Source organism: Pogona vitticeps, chromosome 5, assembly GCF_051106095.1.
Source record: "Pogona vitticeps strain Pit_001003342236 chromosome 5, PviZW2.1, whole genome shotgun sequence".
NCBI lineage: Eukaryota > Metazoa > Chordata > Lepidosauria > Squamata > Agamidae > Pogona > Pogona vitticeps.
Window position 1 is genome coordinate 181,360,075 of NC_135787.1, and position 22,660 is coordinate 181,382,734.

Sequence of the window (22,660 nt, forward strand, 5' to 3'; positions counted from 1 at the left end):
CATACAGTGTTCCAGCTTTTTCTCTGCCCAAGAAAGGAGAGCAGAACGCTGTTAAAGTGCAGATTCGGCCAGCTGCGCTTTTTCAAAAGGCGCCCTTGCTTGGGTGAGGAATGGGTGGCCCAGAGCAGAGTTGCTTTTGAAATTTGTCATTCGCTGGCTCTTATGGGGAGGGGAGAGAAAGGAATTGCTGCTGGAGTCCTAAAGGAATTTGAAGCTAACAAGATCTTTAAGTCTTTCAAAGAACCTGCTTGATTCTGAAATTTCTGTGCCCCATATTAGGGCACAGTAATCTCTTGGCTGGGATGTAAAGTTTTTGAAGAGTGGGCAGGCTTACAACTCATACCACCCATTCCCTTCCTCTTGACAAGTATTTCTCTGGAACGACCAATTTTGGGTGGAATCTACCGAAAACTGGGAATATCTGAGAGAGGGGATTGTTGCTGGGGTTTTGTTTGTTGATAAATTGTACTTCGGTCTTGCCGTTCCTCACCAGCGTTTATGCTGCTTATGAGAATTGGACACTTAACAATATCTGGCAGATGATGCATTTCCTCCTGTTCTTTGGCCTCATCATCTCCTAGAAAGACATGAAGAGCACACGTCTGCTTCACTTTACTAGCAGGATATAGGAAAGTAGAAGATAAAGGGGCTATGAAGATAAAAAATACAGTGGGGTCTTGACTTGAGAACTTAATCCGTATTGGAAGGCGGTTCTCAAGTCAAAAAGTTCTCAGGTCAAATCTGCATTTCCCATAGGAATGCATTGAAAACCATTTGATCCGTATCTGCTCTTTTCCGTCCATAGAAACTAATGGGAAGCTGCTATTCTGCCTTCGACCACTAGAGGGGGATATTTTGTTTCTTTTTTTCTTAGGTCAAGAAAGGTTCAGGGAAGGCAGGGAAAATACAGTCCAGGCAGTCCAGTACCAGGCAGTCTGAAGACTGTCTCCCAATCCACTCTCTAAACGCTGGGAGGAGTGAGGAAGCAGACAGGCACCCTTTTCACTGGCCAGCAGTTAACTGAAAGTTCAAATTTTGCGCTTTCCCTGCCTCCCACGTGGTTTTTTTTCAGTTCTTAACTCAAATCTAAGTACTTAAGTCAAGTCAAGATTTTCCTATGAGAGGGGTTCTTAAGTCAAAATGTTCTTAACTCGAGCCGTTCTTAAGTCAAGACCCCACTGTAAAGTCCAACATCTGAGAACCACCCATTTCCTATTGCTGTTACAGAGGTTGTCAGCAGGCTAGTTCTCCATACAGTGGACCCTCGACTTACAAAGGTCCCTACTTATGAAAATTTCAAGGTATGAAAAGCTCCGGCCGCAAAATTTTGGTTCCACTAGTGGCCGGAGCTTCGACCTACGAAAGGCAGGGGGAAAAGGGCGGGAAATTCAAAGCTGCCCTCTGCCTCCAATCCCCGCTGGCTGGGGAGTTAATGAGAGCTGTAGTCCAAACAGTAATTTTTCCACCTCTAGTTTTAATGATTGGTCCTTATGATATACTTTAAGTGTTGGCCAACAGGTAAAGCTTTTCTTCAAAGACACTCTTATTCCCTTTATTGATGGAGTCCTAGTTTCTTTCTTGTCCTGGGTTCAAGGTGGTGAAGACGCAGTGGACATGCTAGAGTGATTTGGAATGCTAATCTGTGAGTTGTGTTGGCACCCATTCTGCCCTTCCCAGTTTAGAAATGACTTGCATCAGCATCTGCCTTTACCTCTATTGCTATGCTTCATTGGCAGGAGTATTGTGTTGCATTTAAGTGCAGAGACTTTGAAGTAGATGAGGTACTTGATCATCAGATTACTTCAGCTAGTATTTGTGCTGCCTTTTTAAAATTAGCTATTTTCAGGGAAAACCTTTTAAGCAAACTCCTGCTTATAAAGCTTTTTGAAATGCATCCTCCTCAGATGGAAGGCTAAAGAGTCTCTCTGCAATTCTGATTAATAGGAAGGCAAAGTCTGGTGGTTTTGCCTGCCCCATAAATGCCTGTCTGCAAGAATAGATTCTAGGGCCAGACAAAGTTTTCATTGTATTTTTATTAAGTGGCAAGGATGTCCTAAAATGCTTTGCATAATCAGGTCATGATTTTCTGATTGTATGAAGGTGATTTGTTTAGTGATGGGGTAGAAAAGTGTTTGGGTCAATGGCTTCCATACTGGTGATTTACACCATCACTTACACATGTCGTTCTGTTTCTCTGCCAAGTTGCTTTTCCCTACATGCAAAGGAACAAGAATCCTGCTTTTTGGGGGATTCTTCCTTAAAATGAACATTTCCCTTGAAAACTTTAGCAGAAAGACCTAGTCCCAATACTATAGTGACAAAGCCAATGCAAATAATGTTTATGTCCTCTCTGTTGCGCATTTCCCTACTATTCCTGTGTTTCGCTTTGTGGCATTTTCAGTTGTGACCTTGTTGGCACAGGCATCTGTCCTTTTACATTTTGAAAGCACAAGTTGTATCAGTAAAGCTGAACCAGAACACAAACAAGCAACTTTGGCCACGATCCTAGATGACTGCAATGGTGAAAGACAGTCTTGGTTGGATGTGGATTAAATGTTTTTATGCTAGGCAGGTTGGTTCTACATAGGTATATTCTGTCTAGTAGAGGTAAGTGTGTGCAAGATTGCAGCCTCAAAAGTAGACTTGCTTTCATTTTGTACAAGCAAAATCTTGCATGCACTTACCGTATTTTTTGCACCATAAGATGCACTTTTTCCCTACAAAACAGGGGGGGTGGAAAGTCTGTGCGTCTTATGGAGCGAAGAAAACAGATTATATTTTCCTGTTTTCTTCTCCTAAAAAATTGGTGTGTCTTATGGAAAGGTGTGTCTTATGGAGCAAAAATACGGTAATATAAGAGAGTTGCAAACCGCTGTGCTCCACGCTGCCTAAGCCTATACTGCCTAAGAAGTAGGAAAATATTAAAGATGAAAACAACCATAATTTTTTTTAAATAGTCTATTATATATTTACAATGCTAGGGACTAGTACCAAATGTGAACATCTGGTGAAACTTTATAAAACAGTTGGATTGGACAGTTTGCATAGGAGTTGTCATTTTGTAAGGCTATAGATTATCTTCCATAGGGATCTTCATCCAGCACATTTAGAACACCTTTTGCTTAATTCATTCCAAAAAAGAAGATACTTTATAGGAGATTCTTTTGACAGTGTTTACCCAAAATTCCATTTTTTCCCATTAGGAATAATTAAAGTCCTCCGGGTTGATGTCCCCTGGCCCACACTATTATTAATAGATCATCACATTTAAGTAGATGTGATTTCCTAGTGCATATGAGCATTAACGCAGACTCCAGTGGGTTGCTTAAAAGGTTTGGGATCACAAGATGCAAGGGGCTGTGGAAGCAGAAATGCAGTGAAAGGTCAGCCAGGTTTTCTTACAGATGCCTGAAGTAATTGGACCCTGGCCTTGGTGGACACTTAACAAATTGCTCACTTGCAGAAATGGCCAATGGAGAGGAAATCTGAGGACATGAACTCAAGTGAGGAGAGGGTCTGAAGCCACTGCTCCTCTTTCCAGATCACCCTTTATTTCTTCAAACAGATCAAAGGTTGCTATCCCAGCAACAGAAAGTCCAGGAAATATACCTTATACCTATAACTTAATGCAGTATTGTTTCAAAGAGGTGAGGGAAATGTGTTTAAAGGGCATATCCCTGTTTTAAATGTAGGGCTGATTTGACTGTGGGAACTCCTAACGTTCTCATCAAAATTGTAGTGCCATCATGATTCATGTTGTCCTCCCTTTTCCCCTCTTTGTAATGATGCTTTCCTCTTGGGCTACAAATAAGTTATCAAGTTATAAGTTAACATCATTTTTTTTTTGGATTGCAGCTTTCAGATGCAATCGTAACTAGCCAAGATAGGTGATGACCAACTGAATTGATATTAGGCCAGCTAAAGCTGTGTGGGATCCAAATCTTTCCTAGATGGGGGCTACTGGACTACTTCACTCTGGTGTAACTTTGTGCCCCTGAGATGGAAGATTTGGATCTCACAATAACTCATATTCTCCTTCAGTTGGCCCCTTCTCCCGCCCTATTTGACTCATCTGCCATCAGACCAATTCTGCTGGCAAATCACTCTGCCAGCAGATTTCTGAAATTGGTTATGCCAGGGTAAGGGGGATTCTGCCTATTACCCCCAACAGGCAGCACATCTATGAGTCAGGATTTCACTGTTAGAGGAATTTTGAATTTTTCAAGATAACCTCTATCTTTTCTAATGTACAGTATGAACCAGTAGACAAATTTAATCTCGTTTTTACTCAATTGTTAGCAGATTGTCCGATTTTCTTTTTAATGCCAAGAGAAAGGGGATGTTCTGCAGCTGTCCAACGTCTCCCCATCCCTTGATCTCCTTATTCATCATAAGCAACATTTGGGACAAATTGCATCATCTTCACATGTGGTTGATGGTGATGCATTTTTCTTGATGTGGCTCGGTCCAAAGCTGCTGCTCAAATCTGCTTCCCTTCCCTGCGGGGCATTTTAATGTGTTCAACAGAACCATTGTTTGTACCCATACTGACTCACTGAATCCATCCTCAAATGCTGGAGCAAAGATCTTTAGTATGTTGAAGAGAGAAATGAGGCAAATGCAAAAGAAGGGAAGATCATTCAGGGTGACCACCTGGTGTTGAAGAAAATAGAGAATGGACTGCAGAAGACGTGTGTGTCATAAGCATCTGCCGTTCACTGCCACACATCGTGATAAAGACTGCCCCTTAGTTTGGAAGGTTTTGGAAGAGGTTTGGACAGATTTATGAAGGATACACAGCCATTGTGCTGGAATAATGCAGAGTGTGGGAGCACCAGGGACCAGGAGTTCAGTTCTTGGCTGTGCCTTCCGGGAGAGGGGTCCGCTGAGATCATCCAGAATATATGCGGCAGATGGTTTGTGTACCTGCTACTGCCTGTGTAGCCTTAGGTAAGCAGCACTGTACCAGAGCTGAAGGGACTGGTAACCCACTTTTGATTACTTTAGAAAACCATGGAGCATCGCTTTAAGTCAGAACAAACTCGATGGCACATGCATCAAAATGCCGGCTGCTTCAAAAGCAGACTATGTCACAAAGATGGAGCAGAACTTTTGGTAGTACAGTCAAAATATCTGTAATGGTATGCAGATGTGCAGTGTGGGAGAGAAGGAGCCTATGCATTGCATAAACCCTCTGAGGGGCCTGGTGTCCGCTAGCTTCATCTCCTCCTTGTTCTCCAAAGGGATAGAAAGGACACAAATGACTTGGTTTGTGGGTGAATATGAATGGTTTGTGATATGAATACGAATACCCCTGCACATGTGGAGATAACGAGGGTCCACTCACCCTTCCACTGTGGCCGTGGGCTCCGTGCTCCCTTCCAGTCGCTCCAGAGTGCCCGGTCTGCAAGCCACTCTTCGACCTGGCGAGGAGGCTCATCATCCCACCTTCTGCCATGAGTGGCTAGCTGACCGTGATCTCTGGAGTGTTATCTCCACCTCTGCGGGGTTATTTGTATACGAATACCCTCATGTCTGTCTGTGAGCATATTTTCTCTGTGTGGACCATGAAGTTCATTCTGTACCATTTCCATTGGATGTTTGAAAGGTAAAATGCACATGGTCTAACGAAATATGACATGGTCTAAAAGCTAGGCTTTGTTTTGCTGCTGTTGTTGCTGTTGTTTTCTTTTACAGTTGCAGGTGGCTTGGAATATCAAAGTATTGTGCCTGCTTCCCAGGTCACTTGTGTTTAAGAGAGAAATGTGGCTTCTCTCTGTCAGTGCATGGGGGTGGCCAGAGGGGTTCAATACACTGGCCTAGAAAGCAGAGAACAGGAAAGATGTATGGCTTCTTCCTGGACCTTTTTCACAAGTATTTTCAGCCTCATGTGGTAATCATCTTGCTTTCCTGTGACCAAGGAAGCTTGAAACCTAAAACTCAAAAAGATTTGTATGTGGGAGACCTTCACTTTTAAAAGGATGCCCTTATACTTTCTAAAACTGTGGCAGAAGGGTTTGTAGAATTGCAGGTTGTTCCAGATCGTCTGTGTTCCAGTCTGAAATGCGAACCAGGAGATGTGAATCAACTGGACATTATCCTGATACACGCCAAGGCTTTGTCAACTGTGCTGATTTCCAGGCTGTTTCAGTATCACACTCAACGAGCCAACTTTATCTGAACAGAGATGTGGGTCCATTTTTCCTTGGCCCAGTTGGTGACCGCAAACTTGTTTCTTACAGATTGAAAAAAAGCTTTGTCTGCAAATGCAAATCATGCTGTCAGTCTTTGAAGGGATGGTTTTTTTTTGTTTTGGGGACAGTTTAGTGGGAGGGTGGGTCAAAGTGTCTGACGTGTCCCACAGTTTGCCCACTGTTGCTCCGTGGCTTTTCGTGATTTGAGGTCAGATGGTCTAACAGAGCATTTCTTCTTTTAGGTAAGCACCTTGCTGTCTTTTCTAGGTGCTCTCCACCAAATGAGGCGAGGGCCTTTAAGCAGTAGTGCCCAGTTAATAGAATCCCCTCCCCAGAAATGTTTGTGTGTTATTGTTCTTTTTAGAACCCCAGAAGGTGTGTTTTATCAGGCTTGATTCTCCTTAGCATTTCAATATTCAAAAAAAAAGAATGTGTTGATCCTTGTTTACTTTAATGCTGTTATTCTTCACTGTTGTTTTACTTTGAGTTTATTTTGTGGGTATCGGAACTTTTAATGTTATATTGTTTTTTTAAACCGTGTCTCTTCCTGAAACCTGATGCCCACCAGGTGTCTTATTTTGCAGAGCTAAATGGCCTTGCTCAATCAGGATGATGGGTCTTGTGGTTGAACATAAATGAGAGTGCACTAGGTAGAGGGAAAGCTATCCAGAGCGTTTTGGTTATTAGATTACAGAGATCCAGTCAATAGGTAAATAATTTTGGCTCAGAATATGTCATGAAAGAAATCCTGAAGTATCTGAAACTTTGAGTCCTAAGTTCCTAGGGTATTTGATTCCTAAAGAAAAGAATGTGAGTGGCATATGTATGGGATTCATTATTAGGCAAGGCCCTGTTTAGATACATCTCCTTTCCTCCGCCGATGGGTCTGAGCACCGACCCTTCTTGAGATGCTGGTTTCTCCTGCCCTGCTGCCAGTGAGTGAGGACTGACACTAACCCAAGGAAGGAGAGGACAGCAGCCTGCTATGGTTGACACACACACTGGAATAACAGCAGCATATCTGTTGTCCAGGCAGTAGATTGCTATTGGACTGTCACTGGGCAAGTCAGAAAACAGTGGGCAGCCAGTATCCCAGATATTGAAAATTTGGGAAATACCTTTGAGCCCAGGAGTTTACCTAGATAGAACCAAGGGAATGTACAAATATTCATTTTTCTGAATTTCAGACATTTCTGATGAGGCCATAGTCAACGTGACTCTTCCTACCGGCATCCCAGTCCTCCTTGAACTTGACGAAAATCTGCGCCCCCTCGGCCAGCATCGGTTTCTTGGCGACCAAGAAGTAATCCAAGCTGCCATCAAGAAGGTGGAAGACCAAGGGAAGGCCACACCTGTTGTTAAGAAATAAAGACCACTTTACAAAGGTTCCGTCCTTAGCTTTTGCCCTGTGTGGTAAAAGGTAATGCTACACAATTGTATTATGCTGATGTCTTTGCTTTTAAATTCATAGCAGTTAGATTTCAAGAGTACCTATTTGGAGAGTAGAGTTCAGATCCAGTGGAATGTGCTTTGGCTAGATTTAATTCAGAACAAGAAACTGCTCTTGAATGGACAATCTACATCTTTCTATAAGTAAGGGGTGGGCAATTGTGGTGGGTCTGGGGGCCATTTTTACCCATCCCTGGACCTTGGTACACCTTAACCTTAACATTCCCCTACAATAAATAAAGAAATAGGCCTCTAAGGACATGGTGGCTTGTTTACAGGCTATTTGGGGGAAGCCCTTTTTAAAAGGTGTGAAATAGCCTGTTTTAAGAAGCAGGAAATGATTGGTTGGTATTTTGCCTACCCCTTCTATAGGAGAAGCCTAGAGCAAAATCAGTGTGTTACAGATCAGTGTCGCAAAACACCATTATAATCTATGGAGGGAACACTGTAATTGACATGGGTCTTAAGCCAAGGAGAGGAGGGTAGTAAGTTCTCAGTTTCACAAATACTGAAACTTCACAGAAATGTTTGATTTAGAAGTTGAGGAGTTTTTATGGTTAGGCATTATACTGGAGGTTAATCTTATTTGTTAGACGGAAATGTGTTATTTATATTGATGGCTGACAATGTAATTGTGAATAAAACCCTTATTTTTATGTACACAAAAATACTCTTGTCTGCCTGAATGTTCCCAGATTTTATTCATCTATATATACAGTATTTCCCCTCAGATTTTGATGTTATCTATGTTTCTTGCTCACACATATTTTTCACACTTTGTTCTTCCCCTTTTGATTCTGTGTTTCTTTGATTGTCTCTCTTATATAATACATTTTCTTTTTAAGAATTGCTGACATCTCTCTCTCACACTCACTCCTCTGATTCAGTTTCTCTTTGTCTGCTGCTCTGACTCATTCTCTCACAACCACAAACACTGTGCTCTCTGTCTCATACCTGTGATTTGGATGTTGAACCTTAAAGTGTACTGCACTCAGAGGGTGGTGATGACATGGGGATGCAGTAAATCCTGCTTCTTATGCCCTACACACCCTACCTGGAAGCCATGTGTACATTCAGATGTTTAGCACAAAAGTCTACATAGGTATATAGAACATTATAATAATGGAGTTAGAAGGGGCCTATAAGGCCAACGAGTCCAACCTGCATAATGCAGGAATTGAAATCAAAGTAGATCTGATAGATGGTTGTCATTTTTTAAAATATCTCCAGTGTTGGAGCACTCACCAGCTCCTGAGGTAACAGGTTTCATTGCTGTACTGCTCTAACAGCTAAGAGGTTTTTCCTCATATTCAGCCTAAATCTGGCTTCCTGTACCTTGAGCCCATTACTACATGTCCAGCACTCTGGGATGATCAAGAACAGATCCTGCCCCTCCTCTGTATGACTACCTTTCAAATATTTGAAAAGTGCTATCTTATCTCCCTTCAGTCTTCTTTTGTACAGTGGTGCCTCACAAGATGATGTTAATTCGTTCCATGAAAGTCGCTGTTAAGCGAAAACATAGTCTTGCGAAACACGTTTTCCCATTGAAATGCATTGAAAACCTGATAATCCGTTCCAGTGGGAACGGATTGTCATCGTAAAGTGAAAATTCCCATAGGAAACGTTAAGCAAAACGTGGTTCCCAAGCGAAGACAGCCGTCTAACGAAACAGAGACCATTAAAAGACTCGTATAGTGAAGCAAGACCAAGCTGTCAAAAACATCGTAAAGCAAAAAACAGGCACCTAAAATTTAATTATCTTGCGAGGCAAGGTCCCTAAAATTGTAAAGCGAAAATCGCCCATAGGAAACATTGTTAAACGAAGCGCAAGATTGCACCGAAAACCTCATCATAAAGCGAATTTGTCGTCATGCGAAACAATCGTCTTGCGAGGCACCACTGTATAGGTGCATTCACCTTGAATGTGCTTTCAGTCTTTCTGTGACCAGCAGCAGCCTTTCTTTATGAAGGGCTGTTGCTCATTGAACAAGGTTATAGTACCTTTGCAGGCCTTTGTGCTGAACATGCAAAGCTCTGCAGGATGCCCAAGTAGGGTGCAGATGTGGAAGCCAGGGTTTACCTTTTCACCCACTTCCGCACCACCTTTTGAGCCCTACACGTTGGCAAGCCTGATGCCTGGATAGGAATGATGGCTCTGGCTCTGATTTCTCTGTCTGCTTGCTTCTCGTGACTGTCTCATTCCCTCTCACACCTCAGTTCTCTCTTCTAGACAGGCCATTGAAAACATGCTAACTTAGCTATCGTTTCCTCTCTAGGTAAGTCTATGCTAGTCAGCTAACGCAGTGGTCCCCAACCTTGGGCCTCCAGATGTTCTTGGACTACAACTCCCAGAAGCCTTCACCGCCACCTCTGCTGGTCAGGATTTCTGGGAGTTGAAGTCCAAGAACATCTGGAGACCCAAGGTTGGGGGCCACTGAGCTAACGGATGTGTGTAAGGCCTGCATTTCATCTGTTTTCTTACCCTAATTTTTTGATAAAAATAAGATGCACATTTCTTTATGAGCTGTCTTCACAACTGGTGAACAGGCCAGTCTGATGGACTGTCAGTCCTTGTTTCCCTTCCTTCCTGGTTAGAAAGCAGCATGTCTCTTAATATGAAATACACAGCACACTTGCACCTCTCTGCCTTCTTCAAATGCACTCTGTTGCAGTATTGACTCAGGTCAATCATTGTCCATGGATCTGTGCTGCCAGTGAGGCCTAACTGATGTTTTGGTGAGAACTCTTGTTTCCTTTTAAACGCATGAAAACCATTGAGTCCCTGTCTGTAGTTTTTGGTTGCCTTTTTTAAAAAGATGTATTTCAAAATGAAGGGAATTACCTCCAGAGAGAGAGAGAGAGAGAATGCAAACTCCCATGGATTGGTCAAGAAATTTGTGGCTCCAAATTTAAACATTTCAAGTGATTATTTACTGAGTCAAGAATCCGGTTGTACAGTTTCCCTTAGGCAGCCTACAGTCCCCTTGGTTGTTGGCTTTTTAAGCATATACCCTGTTTCCCCGAAAATAAAACAGGGTCTTATATTAATTTTTGCTCCCAAAAATGCTTTAGGGCTCATTTTCATGGGATGTTTTATTTTTGTCATTGACAACCATCTACATTTATTCAGATGCAGTCATGTCATCTTCTGGTTGCTGCACAAAGGTGGAGGGTGGGGTTTTACTTAAATAGGGCTTATTTTTGGAGTAGGGCTTATATTACGAGCATCCTGAAAAATCATACTAGGTCTTCTTTTCAGGTAAAGTCTTATTTTAGGGGAAAGACTGTACTGTATATACATACAGTGGTGCCCCGCTTAGCGATGTTAATTGGTTCCAAAAAACATTGCTATGGGAAAACATCGCTAAGCGAAACACCATTTCCCATAGGAATGCATTGAAAACCCGATACCGTCCTTAAGCAAAAATCGCCATAGGAAACCTCGCTAAGCGAAACACAGTTCCCCCATTGGAATGCATTGAATAGGTTTCAGTGCATTTCAATGGTTTTGGCAGGTCCGTTTTCGCTATTTTTAAAGTGTCTTAAAATGTTAAAAAACTGTTTAAATGCATTAGTGCACCTTGTAAAACCTTTGCAAACTTAATTTGGCTTTGTTCTGAGTTAATTTTTGGTGAATCCCCCCCCCATTGAAATGCATTGAACTGTAGGTTTGACAGCTGTCAATGCATTCCAATGGGGGGGGGGAATTCACCAAAAATTAACGAAGACTCAGAACAAAGCCAAATTAAGTTTGCAAAGGTTTTACAAGGTGCACTAACGATTCCAAGCATTTTAAACAGTTTTTTAACATTTTAAGACACTTTAAAAATAGCGAAAACGGACATCGCTAAGCGAAATGGGGACCCAAACTGTCATCGCTATGTAGGCATGGTCCCGAACATCGCTATGCAAAATTTCCCCATTGGAAACATCGCTAAACGGAGCGCAAGATCGCTCCTAAAACCTCATCGTTAAGTGAATACATCATTAAATGAGGCAATCGCTAAGCGAGGCACCACTGTATTCATTTGCTTATTGTATCTGAATGGTCAGTGGCTCATGGTGGCACCATGAATTTGCTTAGTCTCCATTTCACTTCTAGAGGCCAGAGTAACATCAAGCCTATAAAAGGTGACCTGTCCATATATGGCAGCTCATCACTGGATTCAATAAAATGTCCTCCATGGTCCTGTAAAACTGAGTCAAACATCAGGGATGCAATATTGCATTCAGCCTGATAGGCGTGTGCCATTTGTTTGTCTTTTGACTCCAGATCCCAGAATTCTCCAAGAATTCCTTAGGTAGAATTCTGGGAATTCCAGCATAAAGCCCCACACTTTTATTTCACTCTCCTCGACTAGGCCTTATTCCAGACCTTGCTTTCTGTTACTAATGTACCAAAAAGTAAGCTGCTTCAGTGCTTCCTAGGAGGCGGAGTCTTACTGTCCTTTAGGCTGTCCAGAAGGCCTCTCCCGATAAACAATGGCTCCCAGGAAGCAACAAAACAGGACCTTTTTTGTATATTACTACCGGATAATAAGCTAGTTCGTGGTCCAAGTAAGAGAAACACAGCAGTCGGTGTTTATTTAGCCAGTGCATAGATCTTCTACACCTTCCTGAAATTTCACAGGAACACACATACAAACCCCTCCCCAGATCACGATAACCTGTACTATTGATATAGCAAACAGTGCAAGAATGACCGAAAGAGAGGGTTCCCTCTCTTTTTAATTATTTGCGAAGTGTTTTCCAAAGCGACAGTGAAAGAGTATGTGCATGTTAACTCTGCTGCAGAAATTCTCCCCCACACACAAACACCAATTACTTTGCATCAGAATGGGAGGCTGGCTCTGTCAATTAACAGGGAACTGGTTATTTTCAAATCATACAAACGTATTCGTAGGTAGGACTCGGGAGGGGGATTAATGAGAACTTTGAAGGTCTGAAATACATAATAATGTTTGCTTGCTTTATCCCACTGAACTGCTCTTACAGTTGTATACAGTATTCTGATAAATACAATTCATTTTCCACCCCCAGAACAATGTCTTGTGTGTCTTTTTGTAGAACGAACAGGCAAATAGTCTTTTCTCGGTTCTATTTTCTTTTAAAAAATTCATTTGTCATTCTTTTTGTCTTAGCCTTTGAAGTGACCTCTGTTGTTCAGTTTCAGCCAAGTTTTGATATCCCATGCATGCAGAGCGCAACATGGAAGGCCTGATGGATCCTTCTCACCCGCAGGTGGGAAACAGAGGAAGAAAACAAAGAGGTTTCGGTCTGATTAGTGAGGTGTGTAAACAGAAAGAGGAGCCTCCTTGAAAAGTAAAACAAATCGAACCATGTATTTCATCATTTTCTAATGCCCATTGGTGAGAGTGGTTACTTTGATAGCCACAGTGAAATCAATCCTGCATAAGGGAAGGTATCAGGAGGCTTGAGATTACTGAAAGTGTTGTAAAAGTTTAGCAAATCTTGGAAAAAATAAATTCCCTATTGGATGTCCAAAGGTGGGTTATCACCACTGGAAAGGCCCTGTCTTCACACACGATCTGTCTTTGGATTGCTGAGGGTCAGAGGTTAATCAAGATTTCTTATCTGTCTTGCAGTAATTTGGTAGGAACATGTGGAAATACATGGTCCTTTTGGCCCTTTTCTTGAACGGTTGCTGGTGTCTATGGACAGGCTTGTGAACAGCATGCAGTAGAATGTCACGGTAGAAGTGGTGGCCTCTTCATTGGGAACCCAGAGCAAGAAGTGTGGCTTCTCAGGATATAAAAAGAGTGGTAAAATAACCTGAGCTGTTTCTTCAGAAATGTATGCTCTAATGGCACCACTAGGTTCTAGCTGAATTGCAAAGATGTAAATGATCAGCAGGGGGAGCTAATATGTCATGAATGTTTGGTACTTTACTTCTTTCTTGATTAAGAAAAATGTTTCAGCATCCCCGGTATGGATATAGAACAGAATGGAAGAAAGAAAATAGACAATAATGCAAGATTTATTTATGTGTTACTATTGTAATTCTTTCCACCATCAATGTCCTTTTTGCTAGGTTTGCTTCAGTTTACCAGAGCCTTGGAAAAGTGGCCAGGCTGGCTGGAACATTCCTGATGCCAACCAAGAAAAGAGCTTTCCCCAAGCTTCAGTGTACATAGAGATCCTTAAGGCCTGTTAATATTTATCAGTGTAATGACTAGAGATGGGGACGAAGTACTTCGTGCTCCTTCATCCTAAATTGCCTGCACCTCCACCTCCACTCAGCAGCCGGCATGTGCTGCTCCGTCCCTCCCCTTCCCACAATCTTCCAGTCCAGGTAGGAGCTTGGACTTCCCTTCTCTGCCTCCTCTAGCAGCTGGCCAGTAAGATGAGATGGGGCAGAGATTCCTGCAGTGCTGCCTTTTGAATGGCCAGCTGCTGGAGGAGGCAGAGAAGGGAAGTCCAGGCTCCTGCTCAGTCTGGAAGATTGCGCAACAGGGAAAGGCAGAGAAGCACTCGCCAGCTGGTGAGTGGAGGTGCCAGTGAGGGGTCTGGGGAACAGGAACAACTAGTAATGACTCTAGGGCCCATAGACCATTCTTTGCACGGAATTTTTTTTAAGTTGATTACCAGTTCTGATTTGAAAACACCTTTTTTTAACAAAGTAATGAAACGAGACAGGCAGAATTGTCCTCCATTTGCATTAATTAAAGTAATCGAACAATTTCAAGGATACCCATTGTGATGTAATGGATAGAAGGTCAAACTAGGACTCAGGAGACCTGGATTCAAATCCCTACCAAGCCATGCAAATTCACTGGGGCTGTGCAGCTTGTAAAGCCACTCCTTCAATATCTCACTTACCGTATTTTTCGCTCCATAAGACGCACCTTTCCATAAGACGCACCAAATTTTTAGGAGAAGAAAACAGGAAAAAATTATCTGCTTTCTTCTCCTAAAATCTGGTGAGCCTTATGGAGAGGTCCATCTTATGGAACACACCCTAGGGTCCTAGGGTGTGTTCCAGGACCCTTTGGAGCCTCCCCCTGCCTCCCTCAGGGGCGAGAGGGGGTGAAATCGCCACCTTCTGGGGTTCTTCTGAAGTTTCCCAAGCCTCAGAAGAGCCCCCAAAGGTGGTGATTTCATCCCCTCTGGCCCCCAGGGGAGGCAGGGTCAGTCTCCAAAGAGTCCTAGAACACACCCTAGGACCCTTTGGAGACTCACCCTGCCTCCCCCGGGCGACAGAGGGGGCAAAATAGGCAGCTTCCAGGATCTTTTCTGAGCCTTTCCAGGCTCAGAAAAGGTCCTGGAAGCTCCCGATTTTGCCCCCGCTGTCCCCGTGGGGGTGGGTGGGAGCCTGGCAAGGGTCCAAGGGAGCCTCCCACCCCCCCATGGGACCAGGGGGGGTAAAATCACCAGCTCCCGATTTTACCCCCCCTGGCCACGTGGGGGTGGGTGGGGGGAGGGTGGCATGGGTCCAAGGGAGGCTCCCTTGGACCCTTGCCACCGTCCACCCACCCCCCACGGAGCGGGGGGGGTTTAAAATCGCCAGCTTCTGAGTGTGTTTGGAGGCTTATCAAGCTTCCAAACACTCCCAGAACCTGGCGATTTCGCCAGGGCTGGCCCCGTGGGGGGGTGGGGGGAGGGTGGCAAGGGTCCTGGGAGGCTCCCTTGGACCTTTGCCACCCTCCACCCCCCCATGGGACCAGGGGGGGTAAATTCGCCAGGTTCTGGGAGTGTTTGGAGGCTCCCCAAGCCTCCAAACACTCCCAGAAGCTGGTGATTTTACCCCCCCTAGCCACGTGGGGGTGGGTGGGGGGAGGGTGGCATGGGTCCAAGGGAGGCTCCCTTGGACCCTTGCCACCGTCCACCACCACCCCCACGGAGCGGGGGGGGGGGTTTAAAATCGCCAGCTTCTGAGTGTGTTTGGAGGCTTATCAAGCTTCCAAACACTCCCAGAACCTGGCGATTTCGCCAGGGCTGGCCCCGTGGGGGGGTGGGGGGAGGGTGGCAAGGGTCCTGGGAGGCTCCCTTGGACCCTTGCCACCCTCCACCCACCCCCCCATGGGACCAGGGGGGGTAAAATCGCCAGGTTCTGGGAGTGTTTTGAGGCTTGGGAAGCCTCAAAACACTCCCAGAACGTGGCGATTTTGCCAGTGCTGGCCGGTGCGTGGGTGGGAGGAGCGTCGCAAGGATCTGAGTGAGCTTCCAGGACCCTTGCGACGTTCCCCCCACCTGGAAGCTGGCGATTTCGCCGGTGCTGGCCCCGTGGGGGGGTGGGGGAGCCTCGCAAGGGTCCTGGAAGGCTCACCCGGACCCTTGCGACACTCCCCCCCACGGGGCCAGCAGCGACGAAATTGCTGCATTCACACCATTAGACGCACTGACTTCCCCACCCACATTTTGGAGGGGGAAAAGTGCGTCTTATGGTGCAAAAAATACGGTACCTTCAAAGCCTTATTAGGATTGTTGTGAGTCAGTTCCAACTTGACAGAATGAAACAACAACAGCAACAGTTTCAAGGAAGTTTTTCATATTTTGTTTGTTTGTTTATAACCTTATATTGCAGAAGGGGCACACTGAATCCTTAGAACCAGTCTGGGGCTGCCCTGCTACACAACTTCCTGTTACTGCAGAAATGAAGTTCCTTACCATGTGAGACTATGGAGCTGACTGTCTCACATGGTTTTGGGAAACCAGAAAATAGTATTTCCTGTCTAAAATGACAAAGAAAGATGGAAGCAACAGAAGGTGTGGTCTGCCTGGCAATGGGAACAGCAGCCTCAAAAAAGTTTTGCTAAGGGATGGAGAACCTTGTCTATTATCAGAGCAGGGAGAGATGCAAAATCAGTCTTGGGTGGGGCATGGGAGAGGGCCTTCTCAGTTGCTGCTCCCAGACTTTGGAACTCCCTCCCACAGGTGGTCAAACTGGTCCCATCTTTGCTGTCCTTCCACAAGCAGAAGACCTTTCTTTTCAAGCAAGCTTTCCCTGAGTGAGTGGCTGCCTGAGTGGGGTTTTTTAAATGGATGGTTGTTCATCCATTACTGCTTTGAATGCATTTTGGTGTTACTTTTGTTTAGTGCTAAAAGGTGTGGCATTTGTTTGATCCTTTTTAATGTTTGTATACTTACTGTTTTTAGCTTTAAATATTGTCTTGTAATGATGTAAGCTGCCTTGGGTCCTTCTTAAGGGGAAGGGTGGTGTAAAAATAGCTTAAATAAATAAAAAATGTATTCCCTCTTTGTACGGAACCATGGTTTACCACAGAGGTGGACTAGTTCCATGGGTCTGGGATCCTTATTATTATTATTTAGCTTCGGAACCTTTTGGGAGCAAACAAGTTCCTGTGTGAGACCACGAGCGATCAGGAGGAAGTTCCACTTTCAACTACAAGTCACCAGAAACGGAGGACCGCTCTGGTATTGAAGGAGGAAAGACCTGGATCTCTATGATGATCATAGAGCTGCAGAGCTAGACGAGGCCCTATGGATCACTGAGTCCAGCTCCTGTCCATGAGGCACAGTGGGGAATCAAACTCCCATCTTTTGGCTCCATAGCCAGATACGTAGACCACTGAACTATCCCGTAGTTCTATGATACAGTGCAAGGAGGAGAGGACTCAGTTACCATAGATCCCAGGGATAGGACCTTAGGGCAGGTTCCCATCACAAAGTGGTCCTCAAAGAAAAATCCTTCACTTTCTTCCACAAAAATAACCTATCATTTGTTCTTGCATTGGGGGGGGGCAGGTAGGGATGTTGCAGTGGGGGGGGTGAATCCTGTCCATTTCCCTTGAACATCACTGTAACTGGGAGCAGCGTGTGTGAAGGACATCATGTTTAGATGTGTTGCCCACTTGACAGAAAACCTATAATACAAACCACTTCCCCTATTCCATACATTATCAGTTTTTCAGGAGTTTCTTTACTCCTCTGGACTTTATTTTTAGTCTTCAGGGTCGGTGGTTGACTTTTCATGACTTGGCGATGGGAAGGACATCATGAACCAGTCCCATCTGCAGTCCTGCTCCAGATTTCTATTTATGGTTTATAGAGCACGCTGTTTGTACAGTTGGCTTCGTAGTAAATTTCCATTTGTCTGGCAGGCAGACAGCCTGTGAGATACAGGAAAACACCCCAGGGATATCCTGCTGGTATACTACTGTTCATGGAAATGTATAACAAAGGTGGAACAACCAGCAATTACCATGTCACTCAGGCAGCTTTCCCTCACCTAGTGCTCTCCAGATGTGCTGAGCTACAATTCCCAGAGGAAGGATAGCCTAAAAGTTATTGCCACCTAGCACTCAATCCATGCGATGGCGTGAGCAGCTCCTCACTGGCCGCCTGCAAGGGAACTTCCAATTGCCTATTTTCTCAGGCTAAATAAAAGAAGTCTAATATATCTGAAGTTACTGAATCGTATTAACTACTAGCAAAAGAAATGATTGGATGCAATTCAGAAGTGAAGCATGAAAACCCACTGCTTGTGCATGTCCTTACCATGCTTTGGAAGATGAGCTTATTGAGTTGCAAAATCTAGGAAAGTGCCTTTTTTTGGACTAGAACTCCCAGAATCTCCCAGAATATGTAAATCCAAAAAAGAGAACTTTTCAAAGATAATCTCAGCTGTAGAATATAGCCCGCATTTTACACGTAATTTTAGAATAAGTGGCTGTGTTAATCTGTGCTAGTTTATCAGGCTAAAAACAAAAGTAAAAAAATAAGAGAAGACAAAAATATTGTGGCATCTTGAAGACTAATTCCTATATTTGACAGTGAGCTTTCATGGACAAGTCAAATTCATCAGACCACATTTATGTACCACATCAGAGTAGACCTTTGGTCTAGATAGGCGGGATAGAAATAAAATAAATAAATCTGTCTATCTCTGTTATATAATACCAGTCATTGCTTCTACCATTTTGATTTACTGTGTGTGGTATTTTTTATGATGATGAAGATAAAGTAATTTTGTCTGCCACATGGAAACTTTGAGGACAATCACACATTCAGACACACAAGAAGACGATTTCCTTTGCCCCGAGGAAATTAAAAACAGTGCTTAGGTCTATGACTGATCTCCATGAAGAATTCTTCTGAGTAATGTCTAGATTTCATCTTCATCACCCGGCTCCAGTTAACCACCAAGAATGTCTATTCTTTTTCCTCCTCTTGTGCTTACCCCTCTTTTGGGGTGGAAGGCTTTTAAGTAAATCAAGCAGGGCTGGACAAAATGATTGTCACATGGCTTTTATTGATGCATTTGCCGCTGTGCCTATTTTCAGTATGGATAGCTCACCATTCCTTAAAATGGCATGCAGGATGGATCAATTTAAAAAATAAACAAAGCTAAGTCTTTCCACTTCCATTAAGTAACACACTGCCCTTTTTCATTGAAAGTGCACTAAGGACACTTGATTTGCAAAACCCTAAGGACTATCTAGATAGCCAACTGGAGTTGAGTTGGGGGAGCGTCTCTTCTATGTAGAGCACAACTGAATCCCTCCGCAGCTTCAACTGAATTAGTTTAAGGAAATAATACAACAGAAGACAGGGTAGAAGGTTGTGAACACCCTTCCCTCAAAAGAACCTTCCAGTGGTTGTTGCTCTCAGCTGGATAGCCATTGATCAGAGATGAGTCATGAAGATTAGTCAGGAAGAAGACTAATTTTGCATGATACGGTCATGGAGATTTTTGTGGGGAAGGGCAGAGACCTGGCACATCATTCCTGGATTTGTGGTCCAAGGGTTGGGGTGCAGATTGCATGCTAGGATTTGAGACTCAATTTTTTTTCTTTCCCAAGGGGAGATCAAGACCCCAGTCCAGATCAAAACAACAGTTCAAAACCGTAGGAGGCCTCCCATTATCCTTCTCTTCAGTTGCTTCTTCCCTAAATCCATCCCTATGTGAAAACAGTATATCTGATGGAAAGGCAGAGGCAGGAGTTAGAAATCTCTTAAAGTCAAATAAAAATGCTGCTTCTTATGTAGTTTGGTGTGGCCAACTTGATTTTTAAGAAATTCAAAGCAAGTGGCCTGCAGCAAGAAGCCATCATCCATGCTAAGCATGAGGCTGGAGAACTCTGTGTCATTGTCTTCTGGTGGATTCTCTGGAATTTGAGGGGATTCTAAAACTGGGGCATTTCTTTGTTTCACTTACCGCTGTTTTCATTTACGAGCCTTTTGCAATCGGTCTTTCTTCCTCTTCAATCCTGCAGGAGTTTTTCTCTAATGAACATTCCTAAGAACATCTATTTTTGTTTACATTCAGCATGTGGATTTATTCATTATGTGAAGTGAAACCATAAGATTAAAAAGAGAGGGGGGGGGGAGAGAGAAATCTAGACTGGTTTTGAATGTTTGAAGCCTATATGCTGCCACAAATCTTTTTCTGTCACTGTTCAGAAGCCAAAAATACATTCTTTTCTTTAGAAAGGAACAGAAGGGCACTAGATCACAGCTCTTTAAATGCAATTAATCTTCAGAGAGTTTCATGATGGGCTAGGACGATTAGTCTCTTGGCTATGAGAAGACAGAGCCCTGGGACTGAATCCATTGAGGAGAAAAGAAACTTCTGCTCAGTTTTTAACTAGAGCAGAATATGAACTCATGAGCATTTATGTTTATCTATGTCCATTTATAGAGTTCATTTTATTTCATTCTATTTATATCTTGCCTGCCTGACCTTGAAAATCCCAAGGCAGGATAACAGCATTAAATCAAGAGTAAAATGTAGTAAACAAACACCTGATAGAGACCATGAACAATCAGAAGAGAAAATAAATAGTTGTTAATTCTTCTCATTGTTCTTGGTCTCTTAGGTGTTCATCTACTACATTTTACTCAAATTACACTAATAATAGAGCTGATCGCCTTTCATAAATGCCCAGGTAAAAAGAGGGATTTTAGTCTGGTGCTGAAATGTCAGCAAAGTTGGTGCCAAGCACATTTCTTGGGGAAGGGCATCCTGAAAGCAGGGTGTCACCACAGAGGAAAAAGCTCTGTGCCATGTCACCATCCAGTATGTTTCCTCTAGTCACAGGACAGCAAGATGGGCCTCCACACCCTCTGATCTAAGCTCACTCACAAACTCATTAAAGCAAAATGTGTTTGTTCTCTATATATAATGAAATAACACATCTGAATATATTTATTGCACGCTGCATTTCTGCCGATGCACTCACAGTGGCTCCTAATTTAAAATATGGTCATCCAGCTGATATAGACACAAGATAAATACAGCTGCTGGGGAAGTTCTGGGAACAGAGAAGCCAAACAGTCTCAGCCTGGCTTCTCTGACATGGGCAATTGGAATGATCACTTTTTTCTCCCTGCTGTTTGTTCCTTCAGCAGATTTGGCTGCAGGAATGACCTTGATTGACAGGTCACCTTTCTCAGCTGGGGTGACTTGTCAATCTATCCAAGTGAAGTTGGAAGGGACCTACAAGGCCATCAAGTCCAACCTCCTGCTCAGTGCAGGAATACAATCGAAGCATGTCTGCCGGGTGATTATCTAACCTTTTCTTGAATGCCTCCAGTGTTGGAGCACTCGCCAACTCCTGAGGTAACTGGTTCCACTGCCGTACTGTTCTAACAGTTAGGATGTTTTTCCTGATATTCAGCCGATATCTGGCTCCCTTCAACTTCAGCCCATTGTTGCGTGTCCTGCACTCTGGGATGATCGAGAACAGATCTGGCCCCTCCTCTGTATGACAGTATTTCAAGTATTTGAAGAATGCTATAATATTACCCCTCAGTCTTCTTTTCTCAAGGGTAAACATGCACAGTTCTTTCAGCCTTTCCTCATCAGGCTTGGTTTCTCTCCCCCTGATCATCCTTGTTGCCCTTCTCTGAACTTGAAGTGTGGTGTCCAGAACTGGACACAATACTCAAGGTGAGGCCTAACCAGTGCTGAATAGAGGGGGACTAGCACCTTGCAGGATTTGGAAACTATACTTCTATTAATACAGCCTAAAAAAGCATTTGCCTTTTTTTTGTAGCCGCATCACACTGTTGGCTCATATTTAGCTTGTGATCTATGGCAATTCTAAGATCCTTCTCGCTTGTAGTTTTGCTGAGCCAGGTATCCCATTTTGTAACTGTGCAATTTGTTTCTTTTTTCCAATGTGCAGGGCTTTGCACTTATCTCTGTTGAATTTCATTCTGTTGCTTTCGGCCCAGTGCTCCATCCTATCAAGGCCATTTTGAATTTTGTTTCTGTCTTCTAGGGTATTAGCTATACTTTCTATTACTGATTTCTCAGAGTGAGGTTTTTTTTTTTGAGACTGAAAGTGCCAGTTAATGAGAAAAGGGGTGGAGACCACTCTGGGGAACATGAAACTACTGTATTCTGCTCTGTGAATCCTTGCATGTCTGCTGTGCAACTAAAGGAATTCAACCAAAAATTCAGAATTGCAGTAGATGCTGGCTGGAATATTACGGAACTTGAAGTCCAGAAAAGTAATGTTTTTCCTCTGAGTTCTTCTGTTGGCCAGCAGCTTTAGCCCCACATGGAGAGTCTTGGTGTAGCTCAGCAGAACTGTTCACACTACGTCTGGCTAGGCACATGGTTTATGGCAGGCTGACAGGGTGGTGAGCATATTTAAGCCAGATGTGACAGCCATGAAATGTGATCGCAGCAGTGTGCATCCCTAACAACTGCACTGGAAGACAGACAGTGCAATATTTTGTTCTTTTTGAGATGGGAGATACGATTCCCAGTTCCATTTGAAAAATTTAGTTACTTCCTTTGACGATAAACAGGTGACGTTTCCTGTTTCCAATGTAATTTTTTGAACGACTGAGAAATTTTTAAGTATAATAAATGCCTGGATAATAAATGGATCGTCCCAAACTTCTGCATACCCAAAACGTTAGTAATTTTTCCTGATTTTACGTTCAGTTTGTCCCCAATACTAAGATTTTTTACATCATTTTCATGACATTCCGTATGCACTTGTGTGCCCCTTTCTCCTAATGCACATGTTTGTTTGCTATTGTGCATTACCAACACCTTGTTGCTACTCCTTACTGCA

At 43.5% G+C, this 22,660-nt stretch overlaps 1 protein-coding gene across 3 annotated transcripts in view; it reads left to right on the forward strand.

Annotated features, from left to right (window-relative positions):
• BPGM (bisphosphoglycerate mutase) overlaps positions 1-8,311 on the forward strand; it is a 33,510-nt gene extending 25,199 nt beyond the window's left edge. For all 3 annotated transcript variants that reach the window (XM_072999786.2, XM_072999787.2, XM_020811380.3), the window contains one exon: positions 7,382-8,311. In XM_072999786.2, the coding sequence (XP_072855887.1) occupies positions 7,382-7,563 (182 nt within the window). In that variant the 3' untranslated portion in view covers positions 7,564-8,311. The remainder of the gene's footprint in view (positions 1-7,381) is intronic.
• Positions 8,312-22,660: the final 14,349 nt, after the last annotated feature.